Below are 20,134 nucleotides of genomic sequence, written 5' to 3'. Positions count from 1 at the left end.
GCAACAAAAGAAGAATGGTAGGAAAGGTTGTTTGAATTGTAAGTCTATATAATGACAACAACACAAACAAAAAACAACATTAACAAAGATAATCAATGTTAATGATAAAATAAAAAATTCAATTTCAACAAAATTTACAAAGAGAACAGGGGCTATTTCACAAAAACTTAAAACTATGGTTATAATTTGCCATTCTAGTATCAATTAATTCCATGGGAACCCTCTGGATTTTGATGGCTGCTGAGCCTTGGCAATAAATCGTTCAAATAACGCAGCAACACACGTTCTAAAATCGTCCTGGAGAGTACTGAAATATTTGGGAGTAAAAATGACTGATGAAGCCCCAGGGATAGCCAAACGAAAATACTTTCATCGGTTTATTTTTAATTGGTCTAATGTCAATCTGTCCAATTACCAACTCGTCTACTATCATTTGGTCTACCATCAGTGTGTCCTCTGTCAACATGGTCTATATGCCATTTTGCCCATTCATCATTTTGTCTAATAATCAGATGTTCCAATAGCCTTTTAGTCCATATCCTATTTGGTCTAATTGGACTTGGTATTATTTGGGCAAAATGAATGAAAATAAAATGGAAATCAGACCAACTAGTTTTAACACGAAATGGTCATATTAGACCAAGTGATGATTGGACCAAATGGTTGCCGTACGAAACGTTGAAGGGTGGAATGACATTAGACAAAATGAAGTTAAACCATGTATTGAGTTGGCAATAGATGAATTGGCAATTTACCATTTGAAATATTTTGATCAGAGCATATTGGGAATACGATCAAATCAAAATACACACCGTTTTCAAATCTTTTTTTGAGAATAATTCAATCACATTTGTTTAAAGCTTGTGTATAGTTTTGGTAAATCCACCAAAATGCACCTATCACTATTCCAATTCATTGCTAGCTAATATGAATGGATATGCCCTATAACAGTTATGATGTGGAGGATATGAAATGAAAATGTGTTTTACAGGATAAATTTTGCGATTTTACATGGAAATTTAACTTGATCGGGTCACCCGATCAAATTAAAATATCTGTGTGTTTTTGTCTTTCAATTAAATCCTATTCCAAATCATGGAATGGGCTGAAACTTTCAAGATATGTTCTTTTTCTGTAACTTTTGGATATCTAATCACTAAATTTATAAGATAAGTGCTTGAATGCCCATTTTTTTAATTTAAAACAAGCATCGCCGAGAGAGGGCGCTATATATCCAAGATTTGAATATTTTAATTTTCTCAGAGCAGTGCAGTTGGAAAAATATAACAGTCTCTACGCTTCAGTAAGACTGTCATATTAGATGATATTCGATTATCAATCACATTATTGACCCTTTACCAAAGCTATACACAGGCTTTAATGTCTACAGTGTTCAATTGTTGTAGGCTCTGTATGGGCCATGAAAACACAATGCAAGAGATGTTTAAAATGTGGATCAACTACATGTATACAATGAGGGTTTTAAACTAAAGCCTTCGAGTGAAGGACAACTTTGAAGAATCATCAAACATTACAATCTTATCAAGTGTTGGGGATAAATACTTTTTCCAACGGTTGATTATTTGTGAATATTTGAAATCAGATTATTCGCATATCGACAGTGTAATGAATCTCTTGGTAATGCTACTGCTCCTTACTTATTTTAGAAAATGTATAGATCAGAAATAATATCAGAAACCTACAGTACAGACAAGGATGATATTGTGAAATTTTCAGCCCATTCCATACTGAAGACATAGTTTTACAGTGTACAAAAAAACAAGCCTCTTGCTTTTGATAACTTTCCCCACAATGTAAAACTTTTGATTTATGATAATAACAATAAACACATCATCTATTATGCACTATCTATCTAATGAACTATTCTGAGGAGAAGGGGGGGGGGCACATCCAGCCCATACCCCCACGCCCTTTTGAGAGGCATAATCAAAATCTGTAATGTAAATATGATGTTCTTACACAAGTGTGCCCCCCCCCCCTTTGAAAGTCACAACATATACTTTTAATGGAAATATGTCGTTCATACGCCAGTGAGGACCTTCAGGAAAATGTCCCCCCTCTTTTGGAAAATCCTGGATCCGCCCCTGTGTGTGTTTATGTGGAAATTAAATCAATAAATAATTTCAAAAATATTAATAAGTAAATGAATAATGATTAAAGGACAAGTCCACCGCAAGAAAGAGTTGATGTGAATAAAAAGAGAAAAATTCAACAAGAAAAAATAATAGTGAAAATTTCATCAAAATTGGATGTAAATTAAAAAAAGTTATGAAATTTTCAAGATTTGCAAAAATGGGTCAGTCTGGGGTTGTCTTTTTCCCACTTCCCATTTAAAGGATGATATCGACCGCGCCATTCGCCATTTAAAAAAAGTAAGCAACAGGACAAGGAGAATTAGGTTTGGTCCACACATTTTTCGTTGGTCAAATTTGAATAAAAAATTGTAAGTTGGCAAGTTTGACATGGGTCTGTCAGATACGGCAAACAAACACTTTTTTCCCCTATTTGAGAAGACCGAGTGAGTAAATAAACTATAGGCCCCTTTCGAGTACACGTGTACACGCACGGTCAAGTCAGTGCACGTGTACTAAATTCCATCACCATGTACACGGTAGCATCTGCACAAAGCTTGCATGGGAGTTGCAAAGTCAGTGAACAAGCTCATAGCCTCACATTAATTCTAAGTTCTCAGACACTGTACAAGTTTTAATCACTTAAATGTCACTTTCATACTAGTGTTGTACATGTAGTTAAACATTTTGCAATCCGTTAAACGACCGCCCATGCCACTAACCATTCTCAATTTGACGGTTTTGGATAAACAGAAATTGTTTACTGCAGCCTTGTGGAATTGGAAGGCTTGCACTGCGCATGCTTACTGTACTTTCAATCATAAATTTGAAATGAATACATCATGCAATTTGTTTATATATATCCTGCAACGTGTATACACGTGCATCAAAAATGGACTTTCAAAACGGGCCTAAAATAAACATACCTGATGGTCCGTCTACATCTGAGAACCAGAGATATTCTCCCCTCACATCGAGATCATTAGCCCAGCTCAGCCAATAATACAGAGGTGGCGAATAATATTGGGTCACCACGTCGGCCATTTTAACCACCGGGAGTATGACGGGTAAAATCAGACTTCGATCACTTCTGCTATAAGTGGCAGGCTGCAGCTAGCTCGAATGCAGTGCTCTCTTGATAATACCCCAGTAGGTTCTTTCACACATTCACTTTCTCGAAACCTTTCAGGACTATCTGATGCTAACAACATGCTAACAAAAACTTAATATACACATCTCCAAGACTATTATTGTAAGCCTCTTTGTGGAGATTGCTCAAAACAGATTTGCCTCCTTTTCTTAAAATTGAAGGACACGCAAGATTATCAGACTGTATACCCCGGGGGGGGCACTCGACCAAAAATGTGGTGGGGGTGTGCCGCGGGCGAGACAAAAAACGGGGGCCTTGGAGCGGCCGGCTTATTGTAGGTCCTAAAAAGGAGGGTCCTCGGAACGGGCTTCGGAACGACAAGTGTTTGTGAAAACGGGGGTCCTTGGAACGGATCGCCAGCGTGTGAGTGCGTATGCATCCCTATGGAACGGTCATGCGTGCATGATGCAGCTAGCGCGGCCTCCGCCGGGGGAGCTCTGCAGCCGCTTTTCACCAAAATTCGACTCATTCAATGCGATCGGAGCGGCGTAACGAAAAATATGCGAAGCTTTGGAGCGGATTTCCCTCTTCTTTTTTCTCGATAAGAAGAAAATGCTATGCCTTGGAGCGGCTTTCTTTGTTCTTTTTCTCAACAAGGCAAAAATGCTATGCCTTGGAACGGAAATTTGAGTGTGAAAATGGGGGTCCCCTCCGCGGCACATACCCACTATGCATTATATACTGAGTGCCCCCCCCGGGCTGTATACATGTCATGTACGCTTACATGTACATACAAGTAACTCCATGATCAGACAAAGACATTCATTTCATGATGCAGCCAAGCATTTGATTTGACCCAATCTCAAAGAGGGGTGTTGCAAATATATTGGAAGTAGACTGAGGCCGGCCCCTGAGGCTTGAGGCCAGTGTCACACCAGATTGATCAATCCTACAGCCGATTGTGAAAGTTTAACACCCCCAACTGGACTCAGGCCACCTTGACCACTGAATTAGTAATAGCAAACAATGGATATAGTTAATGAACAATGCAAAATGTTTACATGAAAAGTCAGGTGACTCGTGTCACAAGATTAGAGGATGTGAAGCTGGCTTAAGTGTAGACAAATAAAGTAAGACCCAGACCATGGGTGACAAAGGATTAAACCTGTTCTACATCTGAAAATTGCTGGCCTGGGGCCGGCCTGAGTCCGGTTGCAACCTTGAGAAGAGTTAAGGTGGATAAGCTTCACAGACGAACTTGGTCCGGGAATGTACATGTTTACATCACAGCAAACTCACCCCCCCAACCGGATTGTTCATAGAAATTTATTCTATCCCGAAATCTGTTTCGAAATTCAAGAGCACTTTCAGTAACTGTTAGTCTGAATGCACAGATCCTAATTCAAATATTAATTAGCTTCAGGATTTGAAAGTGGTCTGCAAAGTGCAGACTACCTTTGTCAATATTTTGGACTAAGGTTATCTATGAGCTACACTTCTTAACCATATATATCTCCTCTTTCTGACAAACATTCACACCTCTATTGACAAACTGGGGTCTGCGCTGCAAAACTATTGCAAGTGGACCGAGACAGGTTCGAGGTAGGTTTGCGTTTACATCCACGATTCAGTGGCCCATGCAGGGCCGGCCCGAGACCAGCCAAAGACTTCCACTGGAGGTGTTCTCGGGATCGGTTTCACATGTTTACATCTGTTTTCTTTCCACCCCAAGGCAGGCCCCAGGCCAATGATTTTCCGGTGTTACAAGTATCTCAAGCGGCTTCATATCCCAGGTGTGAATTCGGCTTTAAACCGGACACAAACGTATCAGGGGTAAAAAGACCCACACAATCACTTTTTCCCACTCTTTCCTTAACAGTCTGCTACGCAGACTCTGAATGGCTCACGAGGTGGGATCTCAGCGTGCTGCTGCTGGTTTGCGCACGCTGAGATCCCAAAGCAAACCAGCTTGTAAGGGTGAAGTGAGCCATTTCAGAATCTGCAGCCAGGGTAGACCTAGTCTTCTTTCAATCAGCTGTGGTACATTCACTGCAAATGTGGGTCTACATTTGTAGACTACTCTTTCCTTGCTATTATTGTTCTCTTTATCTACATGTAGGTAATTGTATCTCCCTCCTGGCTTCATCTCTTTGTTAACACCATTTCTGAATCTGTCTCATTGTGCATGTACCTGAGCTCATATTGTGGAGATACCAAGGATAGGAAATAAAAGAGAGTCTGGATGTGTTGCTTGATGTACCTTGAGACTTAAATACTGACTGTGCTCTTTACTGACTACTAAGTATTTCCCTGACTCCCCCTATAAACATAACATAGCCAACATAGTAATTCTTTTAAAGATAAGAATTCCATCAAAGGAGGGTATAAAAAAGATAAGCCTGAGCTTTGAGCCCTCTAAAGTTTTGTTACCCCCCCCCAAAAAAAAAAAATGTCTAGCGTTGATCCTGGTATTCTGCTAATTTCCATCAACATTTATCTCTTGGAAACTAAATATAAAATAACCATTTTTTCCAGGGGGGAAGCTAATTAAGAAAGCTGTTCAAATTATTTTAAAAATAAAGAAAATTTCAGGATATAATCTTTGCTTGAAGCTTTTTGATATATGCAATTCCAAAATTTATATGATTTGTGAGACAGTTCAAATGGCCTTTTCAAATAAAAATAACAAGACATTACTGTGTGAGGGAACTGAAACTCATCAAGGGTTTATTCAAAATGTCAGCATCAAATGCAAATTGATGGGCACATGGGCATGTCGCGGTCTAGTGGTTTGCCTCTCACTTTTCAAACAGAGGGTCGTGGGTTCAATCCTAGCCGTGGTGTTTTCCTTCAGCAAGAAATTTATCAACATTATGCTGCACTCGACCCAGCTAGGTGAGGTGAATGGGTACCCGACAGGATTAATTCCTTGAATACACTGAGCGCCGGTATTAGTAGCGAGCTGAAGCCGGGAAAATAATTAGCACTTTAAATCCACAAGGCAAAAAGCGCCAAATAAATTCAGCTATTATCAATTTTAATAAGTTTCCCCCCTTTTTTACTACCGGTATGTGTCTTCTATAAACAGAACTGGGGGTATAGGCCTGTTCTTCCTTCCTGTCTTCAGAACACTGCAACTAAGTCACAGAACAATGTTCATGCAAGTGCTTAAATCAATACAAACTACAAGTACAAAGGTATCATTTTCTAGTACACCTTCATGTAAGCACATCATCAACCTTAAGGCCTGGTCACACCACCCAAGCGTTGTTGGAGCGGTAGGGAGAGGGGTCGAATTTCGCTCACAAAATTGGGGAAAAAATCAAAAACAAAAATCGCAAACAAAATAAAAACAATCAAAATCGAAAATGGTGAACGGGAGCGAGCGCTGATGATTTTTTTCTCTCCGCTCCATGACCGCTTTAACAACGCTCGGGCAGTGTGACCATGCCTTAAGGATTTATCTAAAAAGACAAATAGGCAAAACTGCACTGCCAGACAGTTTTCCAGTAGTGTCTGTATATTACTTGGACTCATGACTCACAGAATCAGTCTACATGTTCCACGGTTTATCCGTGTGGTAATGTAGTACTTAGGAAGTTTTGATCCACATCTTTGGTATCTCTCGTTGCTAAGTATTACACTTTCGCCACCAGAGGGCAGCATAACATTTTTAAGATTGACAACATTCAATATTAGGAAACTACATTTCCATCTACCAAAAAGGAGCCATAAAACTTAAAAACTTATCGTCAATGGGCTGTAAACTCTTTTGCCACTAGAGGGCAGCAGAAGATTTTCAAGATTAACAACATTCACTATCAGGATACTACATTTCCAACCACCAAAAAGGAGCCATGGAACCGTAAAAAATATCGTCAATGGGTTGTCAGTACCTCATATCCTCTCTATTTAACATTTATGACAGAAATGGCATCCTCCTTTTGCTTTAATAGAAAGAGGTCTCTCCAGGAATATCTTCATAAATATGACATTGTCACCAATGCCATAATTTTAATATCTATTTTCTTAGCTGCATTCGAATTGCTAATTTTGAGTTATAATCATTTGACTGCCAATTGACGCTATATAATGTAATATGCCATTTTATAGTGAAAACTTGTAAAAACCCATCATTTTCTCCGAGTATAATTGACCGTCTTATAATCTTAACAGAGAGGATACAGTTTTGATAGAGTTTGAGGGTCAGAGGGATAAAGATATTAATGGATAAGTGTTAGGTTTAACATTGAGGAAAAGTGTATACAGTCAGTGTGCTATGTTCAGGCAAAAATCAATTAAAAACCCACGACAGCCACCTTGCTATTAAAATGGTATCGCCTTTCCTCAGGCAAATTTTTTTTTTTCAATTTCCTGGGCTATTTTTCACAACTTACTGCCTAAATCTACAAAATTGAGATTTTCCAGTGCTCTTTTGAGTATGGGGGTGAAATCCCCCACCCCCCTGCATGTATTTTTTTTCTCCTTTGACAAGCTGGTGCTTGATTTTGGGAAGGGAGCTTGGATTTGGACAGGGCTTCACCAGACTGATCACTTAGACAATTGCCCCCCAAACTGATTTTCAACCAAATTTGAGATACAAGTTTTTACCAGCACACAGAGGATATGCTTGTCACCAGAACATTAAGGGACAAGGAATCAAATTACAAGAAACTAAAACCCCACAAATCTAACTGACCAATAAGGAGGGAAAGGTAATATGAAAAGTAACCAAAGGTGCAAACTAAAGCAATTTAGAAAGAGCGACTCCTGCGACACATCTTGTCTCAATAGGAGCAAAATCAAAATAGGAAGTATGTTAGAGACACATTAATTGTACGGATGGGAAGGCGTTATATGAGGACACTGCGCGAAAGTTTGGGTTGCAATTTAAATCAATGAACTAGAAAAACTGAAAGATAATCTAATTACTGACATAAATAATACATCCAACAAATATCTACGGCACTTACTGGAGTTGCCTGCTTGAAAAAGGAAGAGAGGGTGGTGTTAAGTGAACAAAGAGAAAGTAAAAAAAAAATTGTTATAAATCCTACCTGATTGCCTGCTTCTTCTGTTGGTAGATGGAGAGACACGCTCCATTGTGATGTCAGCCGATCCATACATCCCTCCTTCAACATCATTCCTGCATGGAAAAGAATCCATGAATACATGTTTATTTGCTGAAGAGAATGATAAACAAGATTATGAGAGATTTGGCCTTGATAACTCGCGCAGGCCAATTCTAATTTTTGTTTATTGTCTATAAAAATAATTCAATAGTAAGTACAATGATAAAAAACAATCATAATAATAATAAAACAATAATAATGATGATGATGATGTTGATGATAATAATGATAATAATAATGATAATGATAATAGAAATAAAAACAACAACAATAATAATAACGACTATGATGATGATGATGATGATGATGTGGCCAAGTTAGGCAAGATGTTGAATGGACTGGCTCTAATTTTTTTGTTGCAACTATTAAAGCACCCTCTCTATGTATAAACATTATATCTCAAATGAAAACTACACACAAACAAATTGCATTCTATTTCTTTGCACATATTATTTCATCCCAATTATTCTGCAGACTAGCTAATGCTCTAGCGCCCCCTCTATAATTTATGTAAACATTTTGTCATTACATTCAGAGGTCACACAAAGAACAGATTAGTCCAGATTGGACCTTGTTGTTTGGAAGTGCCCTTTCCCAAAGCTAACATGGAGGGCACATGTCTCCCAATCTCTAATCAGCGCCAATCCACTCATCTTCCCTCCCCAACAAGGGAAGATGAGAGGATTGGTGCTGATTAGAGATTGGGAGACATGTGCCCTCTATGTTAGCTTTGGGAAAGAGCACAAAGAACAGATATGTGACTGCTTGAATTTTTTATGGGGAGCGGGGTAACTAGAGCAATTCATACAAAAAGTTGTTTAACTCTTTGCATGCTGAATTAATTTTTTGGGAAAATAAGGACAATTGTTTCCATGTTATTTTCTTTAATTCAAGCTTTCCATATTGGACCATTGATAATTATTATTAATACATAGATTTTGTCCAAGAACCATAGCCTTTTATTGGCTTATCTAATATGAATTTAGGGGGAGAAAACTAATTATAACGATTGTTGAATTTAACTGGACGAATGTGCAAGATTGTAACAGCGCAATAACAGAATAATATACAGAAAAAGACTCTGTTTAGTCCTTGGTGTATATGAACATGATTGTCGGAGTAAATATCAAATGTGAAGGTAAAATCATTTCATTTTTATGTTTTTTTATGGAATTTATTATATTCAACAGCAATGGGAGACTCAATGATTGCTTTCTGAGACATTATAAGACATCACAGCAATTTGGGGGTGAATATACAATTCTTTTAGCCTCATAAATCATGACAACAGCTCTATCAAAGCGATCAAACTACATTATTATTGCCCCAAGTCAACCAAACCATGCCAACCATGGATAGCAAATAAGAGTTCATAAAGTACCGTATGGTTAAATCATCTTCCAAAGCATGGGATGATAAAATGAGTGATATGCATGTACATGAAAATTTCCACAAAGACACATATAGAATATTGACATCAGATTGCCATATGGTATCAATAATTTGGAATGAACCAATAACATAATGCAGCATAAAGAAATGTTCAGCTTGAAAACAGCTAGTATACAGTACCCTGCAGATAAATATACAATAATTTTTGTGATTTTTCAAGTGGCAGGCTCTTTAATACTGTATCTTGCAAACTTAAAACTGCAGCCGGTCAGATCCTTTAAAGAAAATCTTTAAAAATCTCAAAAATTTACAGATTTACATAGATCTGGTGTAAATATTTTCATTACTCTGTAATTGATATGACTAAAGAAAAATTTAATCCCTATCTGATAATTGTTGATATTTTCATTACTATTATTAAAACTGGGATAAAGTGCAATAAAACTTGAGATAATGCTGTACATAACTGAAGACAAAACTTGATAAAAATCTCAAAATTGCAGATAATTTCACGACTGGGGGTGTTTCATAAAGCTGTTTGTAAGTTAAGAGAAACTTTAAGAATGACTGGTGAACCTTTCTTACATGCTAAACCACTGCCAATGAACATTTTGGTGTATACCATTAACCACAAGAAAGGATCACCAGTCGTTCTTGAAGTCGCTCTTAACTTATAAACAGCTTTATGAAACACCCCCAGTCGTGAAATTGTCTGCAATTTTTAAAGTTTTATCAAATTTTGTCTTCAGTTATGTACAGCAATATCTCAAGTTTAATTGCAACTAAGTTTGTGTATTAAAAAACAAGACAATGCAGCATATATTAGACCCTGTTGTTAAAGTGCACAGAAATTCATCTTTTTCAAGTGTTTGCTATTTGATATTAAGAGCCATCTCATGAATCAAGAACATCTGTTTGTACAATATGGATCTAATAACAGTACTGTCATCAATCCAAACAAGTGTTTTTTATCTGTGTGTAAAGCACCCGACAACATATTCTGATGTTTATGTTTTTAATATCCAAACACAATGACGGATCACTGTTTTTCAATCGCAACATGGTAGTGAGAAGGTGAAAATATTTTCATTTTTCTTGAAAATTCCAATTTTGTTTTGCAATTCCCTTATTTTATTTTGCTTTTCTACTTTCAACCAAATTCCTAACTCATGCTACCTTTTGGCTCATTTATTTTTAATCATATAGCAAGTTAGTGCAAATAATTTCAATTTGAAATTTCCATTTGAATAATTTCAATTTCAAAATTTTGGATCATCAAATTGCCGTTTCATATTACCAATGTTTCGATTTTCTGTTTATCTCATATTCATATGCCTGCATTGATATCTAAACAAAGCAAAGTCCGATTGTAGACAAGGAATATTGGATTGAAATTGAATCATATCTCTTGTTTCTGTTCATTCAATTTGATTATACATGAATGATGCTCAAGATAATGGAGTAATTATCAAATATATATTAACATATGGACTTGATCGTGAAGTAAAATAATTACGCATAATTTATACAATAGCTTTGATATTCCCTCCTATGTGCCTGATGTGAGTATTCTTTTATTAGTGATGCTATCTGTATGAAGAAGTAGCTATGAATGTATAAATTTGACATGAACATATGATGACCATTATCAATTCTCAATATCTATTATATCTCACCTTTTCAAAAGGGTTTAGCTCCTCTGATAGACATAAATATAATACTAAACACAACATCACAAGTAAGTTACCCCTTCAAATCATCCAGTATAACAAATCATTCAAGTTGAAACCAAGCATAGAATGTAGCTAGGGTTGTTAAAGGTAAATTCCAGTTTTGGTAATGATCTCAAAATGACTTTACAGAATCTAATATAATGACCACCCAAGTGTCTGTTTGTACAAATAAAAAATATGTGCCAAAGGATTCTGGAAGAAATTGTGTAATTGCTGAGAAATAAGCAAAATAATTCGGTCACTTCCATCGTGTCTTTATTCCAGCAATAATAATACACTGTCCCACGTGTGCCTATCTGTGTTGGCGATCTTCAGTGTGATCGTATTTCAGCTTAGATTTTATGATTTCACAAAGTTCAGTTTATGTAACTGTACCAGATCTAGATCCACAATGATATAGTCATACTTAACCTTGGTTTACAGGCTTTCTCACAAAATTAGTGTTTTGCTGCAACTACTAACATTTAGCTTTAAAAAAGTGGTTCATCGAAAATTAAATTAAAAACCCTAGATATATCCCATGCTTGAGTTTAACTTGAATAATTTGACAGATTTGATGGGGTTCTTTAGGGGGAACTTACTTTTGATGTTGTGTAAATCTGATATTTTGTAAGCTAAGAACTTGAGATAGCTTTCCAAAATACATGTATAAAATTCCATTCATTTTGTATTATTTTAATCCTTTGTTATTAATGCTAAAGGGACCATTTGCCAAAAAATGAAAGTGATATGATCGATTCATTCATTTTGTACTGCATGTTTATTATCTTTTCTTAAAATGCTAAAGGGACCATTTGCCATAGCATGAAAGTGATAAAATACTTAAAACTGGGAGGGTTGCATTTTTTTTCTGAAATGTTGGGAACTAAATGTGTAATACTAGGAGACATAGTGACTTGGAAAGGTGATAATTTTGACAGTTAACGCGAGGTAACATTGAGTTGAATGTTTTGAATTACAGGCAACAGCTGTGCAATTCGCAGACCTGAACCCGGCAACGCAAAACCATAATTAATTGCATAATTAAATGAATATAATGTATCAAAGATTACAATCAATTGTATCTTTTCATGTCACAAGTAAAGGTTTTAGGATAGAGCGCTTGTTTTCACCTGTGTACAGTAGAAAGCATTGTTTAAAATTTTATGCAACGCTGTTCAAAATATCAATTTAATAGTAGTTGTTTAACAGGTCAAACAATCACCTATAATTCATTGAATATTACATACTGTAGGGGAAGGCGGGGTAAGTTGTGACAGTTTTTGCATGTTAGAATTGATATGATTAATAATCTTGTCGAAATAAGTACCTTGCCTTGAAATTAAATTCTTCTGAAATATTTTCCACCTATATATAACTTTCTATCCCCACACTGAAAGTCATCGTGACCTTTGAAAAAAACGATGTCAAATGGCTCAACTTGCCCCATATATGGGGTAAGTTTGAGCCACCTTCTGGGGTAAGTTGAGCCACAAAAACTATGTACAAAATGTATGAGGGGAGAACCAGCATGTCAATTTTTTGTTTAAAGTCTTTTCACTTGCTAATTCTCTATAAATACTAACATCCTTTAAAAGGAAAAGAGCAGTCATGTAAATTTGCTCCTTTCAGCCAGCATTTCAATCGATTTTTATGTTTTTTTTTTTTTTTTTAAGATACATTACCATAGGAATTACCATGGCTCAACTTGCCCCATGCTGTTTGGCTCAACTTACCCCAGTCCGAACTTAGTGCGATAATTTTGTATCCACACATTTATTATGCATCCATCATATAAGACTATGACAAGAATGAAGATCCATACCTGGACTAATAATGTTGTTATCATGTCTTTATTATATTTAAAGACGTGTGTGTTTATAAAGCACTTATCTATTTCACACTCTTTTTTACTTTTTTGGCTGAAATTCATATTTTTCCCTCTAAAAAAATACTTTTTGTTTCAAAGTTGAAAACAATATGGTGGGGTTAGGGGTTATGCTATGGGTCATCAATACATGACACCACCACAATGTCTGACTCATTCATTATTGGCCTGGGGCTGGTGGCTCAACTTACCCCGCCTTCCCCTACATAACAAGAAAATCAACCTTGTGGTTTAAGATTTCAGACACTTGTTTAAACTGTTAAACAACTACTGTTAAATTCATTAAGGAAAACATTAATGTATAAAATTTTAAACAGCATTTTACAGTGCAGGCACAGGTGAAAGCAACCACCTTGTTCTTACACCTTCACACTTTAAGATAATAATAAAAAGGTACAATTGATTTTGTGTGAATGAATTTAATCTTTAATGTTTAATGTAACATGACAGAATCACCATAGGTTCAGTGTAAACGAGAGCACCATCTAATGTCCCAAACTCACGAATGTGTATTAGCCACTGTATCGTTTTTCGATTGTTGATTCTTTGGTAAATCTGAATTTCATCTTTTTACATATTTATCAATCTACCTCGATAATGCCTTAAACTTTTTTTTAAAGAGCCTTTGGAACACTTATCTTACAAAGTTATTGATGCTACTGGCAAAGATAAAATCCTGGAACTTTCAGCCTAATGCTAAAGAAAGGATTTTAATGTGTGTAAAATAACAATATTTATCCAATAAAACATATTTTAAAAAAATATCCTGTTCATTATAATAATTTTATGGCATGCAGGTTCATAAAAAAAGTTAGTCATGAATTTATATGTGACATGCACTTTGGGATACAGAAATACTATACTCTATTACTATTACATGAAACTACTGGTGTATGACTTGTTTAACATTGTATTCTATTGTGTATTTTGGATGTCAATTTGTTTCAAGATTTTTTCTTTGTACTGCAATATTGTTTATGTTTTTACCTCATTGTTTAGCGAATGCTGTGTATTTTGCTTATTGTTGGAAGTGAATTATGTTAAAATTCACTAACATAGTCAATTCATGTTTAATCATTCTCCTACATAAAGCTCTATGTGTATATTCATGAAAGAATAAACAAATAAATTGAAGAATAAATGGATAAACAAAAAATACATAAACAAATAAATAAATAAATAAAGGAATAAATGAATAAAATGAAATAAAAAAAATAAAATTCAGATAAACTGGCAAGGTCATTAACTTTGTAGTAACCAAACATATCTGATATAAAAGTAGTATTAAACTTACAGTCATACATGTACTTACCATTGAACAAACTTCTTTATGTAATTAAATACACTTCTCTATTTATAATAAACTTATTATTTTAACTCTTCATGCTCCATTCTATTGAATATTGTAAATTATCAGCTCTTACAAAATGTAATGCTTGACATTTAATATAGCAAAAACATGAATACTAAAGAAAGAAAAGTAAAAGATGACTTTTTTCTGAACAGATAAGAAGGGGGTACAAATAATAATTAAGTTGTTATAAAGTGATTTTGGAGAAATTATTCCCAACTAGCAGGTAGCAAGGTTTTTTGTCATTGAACCGAAGCATTTTATTGCATAAAGCTTTTTATATAACAATCATTGCTTTATTTTTGTCAATGGCATATTGCTATCTAAGTATGCCTATGACTATCGAATGATGCTTGAAGAGTTCAAATAAGCAGTAGACATAGCAAAAACAAAAATAACATGCAAATGGTCTGGGTATCCTCTAACCCATCGCCTATTGGAACAGTTTGATCCGTGGACAAAGCGTATGCGAGATCCCTGTACAATCAAAGCCTACTATGGCAATTCCAGTATTCATATTTCAACAGGTTAACTCCTTGCCTACTGGAACAAACTGATCCCTGTACAAAGGCTATGGGAATTCCAGTTCTCAGCAGTCAACAGGTTAAATAAAAGGGTTTTTCGAAAGATGTAAAAAATGAGGGATGCAATGGAAGGCTACGCTACCAGGGTTATGATGCAGTCACAACAACGAATCTGACTCCAATTCAAACAATGTTACGTTCACTTGTGATATCGTAATAGATTTTGTCCGTCTGGAGCCCGTAACACAAAGCTTTAATGATCATAGAAGAAACTTTCACGATTGACTAGAATGTACAATCAATCATAAAAAAATCAAGCATACGATCAATTGTTATGCTTTGTGTTACCGAGCCCTGGGGCCGTGACACAAAGCTTAGCACTGATCGTAGAGCATATTTCTACGACTGATTGCATTGACTACAATGCACAATCAATCGTAAAAATCAAGCATACGATCAATCGTTATGCTTTGTGTTATGCAGCCCTGCATGGAGTCAGTATCACTGGTGTGACTGTGGCATGTTGTATGGAAATCACAGGTTGAGACAGAGGTCAAAGGTCATGCATGGAGAAACCTTTCTACATTCATTGAAAGGCAGAAAATGGATGATTCGAGAACAGTTTTCTTTTTACTTTTTTTTTATGGGGGGGGGGACAATACAAGGAAATTGAGATTCGTTTAAAAGGATCCATAATTAATGAGTTTGAAGAATGAAAGTAGTCCAGTGTGTTAGACAGGGTGTATACGAACTAGGGGTAGGGATGTGTTCAAACAATAAAAATTTGATTTAATATTACATGCACATGTATGGAGACATATTTTTAGAACATGTTCATGACTACAGACTCGGACTCAGACTTTGCTACATAAGCGACAAGTTAGGATTGTTGAACCTTTTTCAATAAAACCCTTAATAAATAAAAAAAGAGAAAAACTTTATCTAATTCCTTATTAAAGGATAAGGATTCTGACCATGATTGAGGTTTAATGAATAAAATTACATAAATCTGCAAGAATTGCTCATTTTCATTTGCAAATAGTAATTCTAATACTAGCTCTCACTTCATTGACAGCTGATAAAATCTATTGATTAGCGAATATATATTTAAAATACTAGTAGAGGAAAAGTACTACTGCCACAATCACCGCCTCTATCAAGATAATTTTTCTTATGCAAATCGGGAGCAAATGGTTAAATATGGAAGTTATTTTGAAGCGGATTAATAAACAGAATCTGCTTTAACTTGCTGCTATTTTATCGGGGTTTTTCAGATCATATATTCGAAAGGGATAGGGGGTCCTACCACAACATTGGTCTTTTTGTTGCCATTTTTTTTTATTACCTTTTTAAAATCATGCCAATAAGATGCATACTTGACTCCTATCAATCCACTCAAAAATATGTGTACTGATGCCATATACTTTAGATACTTTTTGGAAAGCATTTCAAAGATGATAGAATTAAAAAAGATAATAAAAACTTTTCATATTCAAATACGTGTTTATTTTTCCTCATTCACTGCTGTGATATTTTGTGATACATTATTTTCCCCCATCTATGAATACAGATATCAAAATATTAGAATTTGAGTCAAATGAATCGATTCAAAGTCGATTAATGCTGGGACTCCCATTTCTTCTGCAAATTAATAAACAAACAATCTTCTTTTTTCTTAAACCTGTGAGATTTTATGAAATCCATGGTAACTCCATAACCGCTGGTTCTATTTTTTAACCTTAAAGAAACACCATATCTGAGGCACTTGCATGGAAAATTGCAAATTCAAATTGAGCCCTCCCTCAGTTAAGATAAAACAAGTAAGGAAGAAAATCTTAAACTGCTGGTAGTTTCAGATGGGTGATTTAGTATGTTAATGCAAAACACTTCAATCAAGAAAGAGGATGTTAGTTTGAAGGGTGACAGTCTTATCTTGTCTCTTGCATTGAGATTCTAGGCATTCTTAGGTATTCTGGCAAAAACAAAAAGATAGTGCAGTCTTTTTGTTTAAATGCTGCATTGAGCAACCTAGAACCTTGATGCTACAAGAACCATTCAAGTTTTACCACCAGCCAAGGCAATTGCTCAAAAATATTGTCTTAATATTCTGAATGAGAGCAAACACTTGGATACACTGTTCCCTATTGATTAGTAGAGTCATGCAGATTTCATGCAGGCAAGGAAATGCCTTTTCAGTTGCAACTTCAAGGACAAGTTTTTGTTTAAACAAGCTTCCTATGCTAGGTTTTTTCTTTTAAGGAGAGAGCAAGCAAAAAAGAGAAAGGGAGAATAAATCTATGCATGACCTTTATACCTTTGACCCCAATGTGACCCCGACCCTGAAGCAAGCGATCCATGTGATGAGTAATGATGTGATCTATGACGCCGATGAGATGAGAGTATAGGTGATGAGGGCACCGAGTTCGGCATGGAGTAGCTTACGCCACCACCGCCTCCACCACGACGGACCTTCCGCCGGTACCGCCGAGCGTGGCCATCTTCAACCTCTGACAGTGGGGGTGTGGAGGTACTGTCGGTGCCAGATGGCATACGCCGCGAGGAATGAGGCGATAGCCACGGACTACTGGGTGTGCTTGAGTCATACCTTACAGTGGTGCTATCATCGTGGTTCATCGGTGCTCCATGGCGTGCGATGCTGCCCCGCTGAGAGGCGCTAGGTCCGATGCTCTCTACGCCAGAAACCATACTCTGCTCGTAGCTGACATCACTAGGGTAGTCCTCGTCAAACGTGGTGCTCCCTCCTACCGATGGTACGTTGGTACCTCGACCGTGGAAACCCGAGTCTGCAGGGCTCTGCGGACCACCGTTGACTTGAATGTTTGGTTCAAGTACAGTCTTGCTTTGTCCTAGTGACATCTTTACAAGTTCTGTACCATAGGCTCCCGGCTGTCCTTCTCTCTTTGGTCCAAAGGCCTCTCCAGATTCTAGTCGGATTTGTCTAAAACAGAAAAAAAATGTATCAAACAAAATAATCTCTGCGGAATAATGCACCTTCATAATTTATTTTCATTATTAGTAATCATGGGCAACATTTAATGCGAGGATTGTTGTTTTGATTGTATTCCCTAATCTATTATTTTTGTGTTATGTGTACTATTCTCATATTGTATCAATAAACTTTGGCATTTATACCTTTACATAACAGTATATATATTTCTAATGGAAACAGATATAAATTGAATGAACAAAACCTACCTGAAAATTGTAGAATCTGCTTGCAAACCAAGTGAATATGAAACCATAATGATACAGGACAACATACGTTTATATTTTATAAGGACCTGTCTCATCGTTCCGTGCAAGCCTTAAGGGTGAGTTGTGGGCAACAATTTTTGCTACCTGCAAGTCGCCCGCAGGTCGCCTGCATTGACAGTATAGATCTTGCACGCAGTTGCCAACAGAAGTGCACGCAAGTCTGATTTCCACGCAGAAAAGTTTTGAACATGCTAAAAACTTTGTAACGGGCAATCATCCACGGCAACTCATCTGCAAGGCTGGTACATGATTTGACAGGCCTTCAAAGACAGTGAATAATACAGCAAACTTACAATTGTTTATTGCAGATTGTACACAGCCACTTCTTGCTGTTGGGAAGGATGACTTTACAGTTGGAGCAGACCTTGTGCTGGCAACGTGGGCACACTTCTCCCGAGTTGAATATTGTACCGAGTGGTTCCCGACATCTGGCACAGACCTTCTTCCCGCTATCTACGCTGTCATCATCGACCTTGACTGCGGATTTCTTTCGCAGCTCGTGGAGTTCCGTTTTCAGTTTTCTAGAAAAGGAATATTGAATAAACTAATTATCCCGACTATCGAAGAAAGAGAAGAAAAGCAGTCTTCATAAACAGATGGCCTTTATCAACAGGTTCCTTTATTATATGTCTTTCAGGGGAAACCAAATTTGTAGTGCTCTTATACAAGTGGTATATTTGACTTATCTAAGAGGGTACATGTAATAACAAGTTTTAAGCCCCTGCTAGAAAGAACACAGAGTCACAGAGTGAGATCACAGTGTGGACTATGTGAAAGTATTGTGTGAAGATATTTTCACACTGTGGACACTTTGACTGTGTGACTGTTCAGAATGTGTTCACACGGTCGACTATGTGAATATGTGATCCACACAGTGCGATCAGTGTGTTCACACAGTGGACTATGTGAAAATATCCACAGTGTAAGAATGATCAAATTCAACAGTGTGAAGATCTGTTCACACTGAGGACACCTTGCCAGTGTGACTGTTCACAGTGTGTCAACATGGTCGACTATGTGCACATGTGATCCGCACTGAGGAAATGCTCAAATTTAACAGCGTGAAGGTGATGTCCCACCGGGTTCCACACTGAGGGACACTGTTCTTTCCAGTAGGGACATGCCAAGTCTGGCACCCAAGTTGTTTAAGGAAAAGGAACTATAAACCGGACATCCCAAATCTCATAACAGGCTGGGGGCCACAATTTTGAAAGGGGGATTCAATCACAATTTTATGGTAATTTTTCATAGTTTTGTACATGTTCATGGAAAAAAGTGGGGGCGGTTCCTCTGCCCCAGAATGAAAAATATTTACAACCTATCAGTTATTTTGTAAATTCTTTAGCACTGGGATTTATAGGGTTGTGAGAAAATTTCCGATTCCGAAAAATGTGATCTGGATGCAAGTTTGGTTTTGGTTAATGTGCAAATTTCCAACAGAAACAATCACAGCATTTTGAACAAAATCACTAAAATATTGATAGTTTTAAAAAAGGATGCAAATCATCTAATCAGCTTGAGTGCAAAAGTGTTGTACTGCAAAGTATGTAAGTTATTTACTAGTTTTTGTGTGCAAAAATAAGTGGAAATTTAGATGCAACAAATGTGAGTGCATAAATTAAAAAGTTGCTCACACAAGCTTTGAGCTATTTTTACAAAGAAAAGAGAAAGTAGTA

The 20,134-nt window shown here is 36.5% G+C and overlaps 1 protein-coding gene across 9 annotated transcripts in view; it reads right to left on the bottom strand.

The window, feature by feature from the left end:
- The window catches only part of LOC121413911 (synaptotagmin-like protein 4), an 87,369-nt gene that overhangs the window by 34,963 nt on the left and 32,272 nt on the right, over positions 1–20,134 (bottom strand). For 7 of the 9 annotated variants that reach the window (XM_041606907.1, XM_041606909.1, XM_041606912.1 and 4 more), the window contains 3 exons: positions 18,752–18,979; positions 17,788–18,141; positions 8,241–8,329 (listed from right to left, as the gene is read on the bottom strand). In XM_041606907.1, coding sequence (XP_041462841.1) covers positions 8,241–8,329; positions 17,788–18,141; positions 18,752–18,979 — 671 coding nt within the window. The other 2 variants (XM_041606910.1, XM_041606911.1) reach the window with 2 other exon arrangements.

This window comes from Lytechinus variegatus, chromosome 4 (assembly GCF_018143015.1).
Source record: "Lytechinus variegatus isolate NC3 chromosome 4, Lvar_3.0, whole genome shotgun sequence".
Taxonomy (NCBI): Eukaryota; Metazoa; Echinodermata; class Echinoidea; order Temnopleuroida; family Toxopneustidae; genus Lytechinus; species Lytechinus variegatus.
Note: the sequence above shows the minus strand (reverse complement) of the source record. Positions and strands in the feature narration are given on the sequence as shown.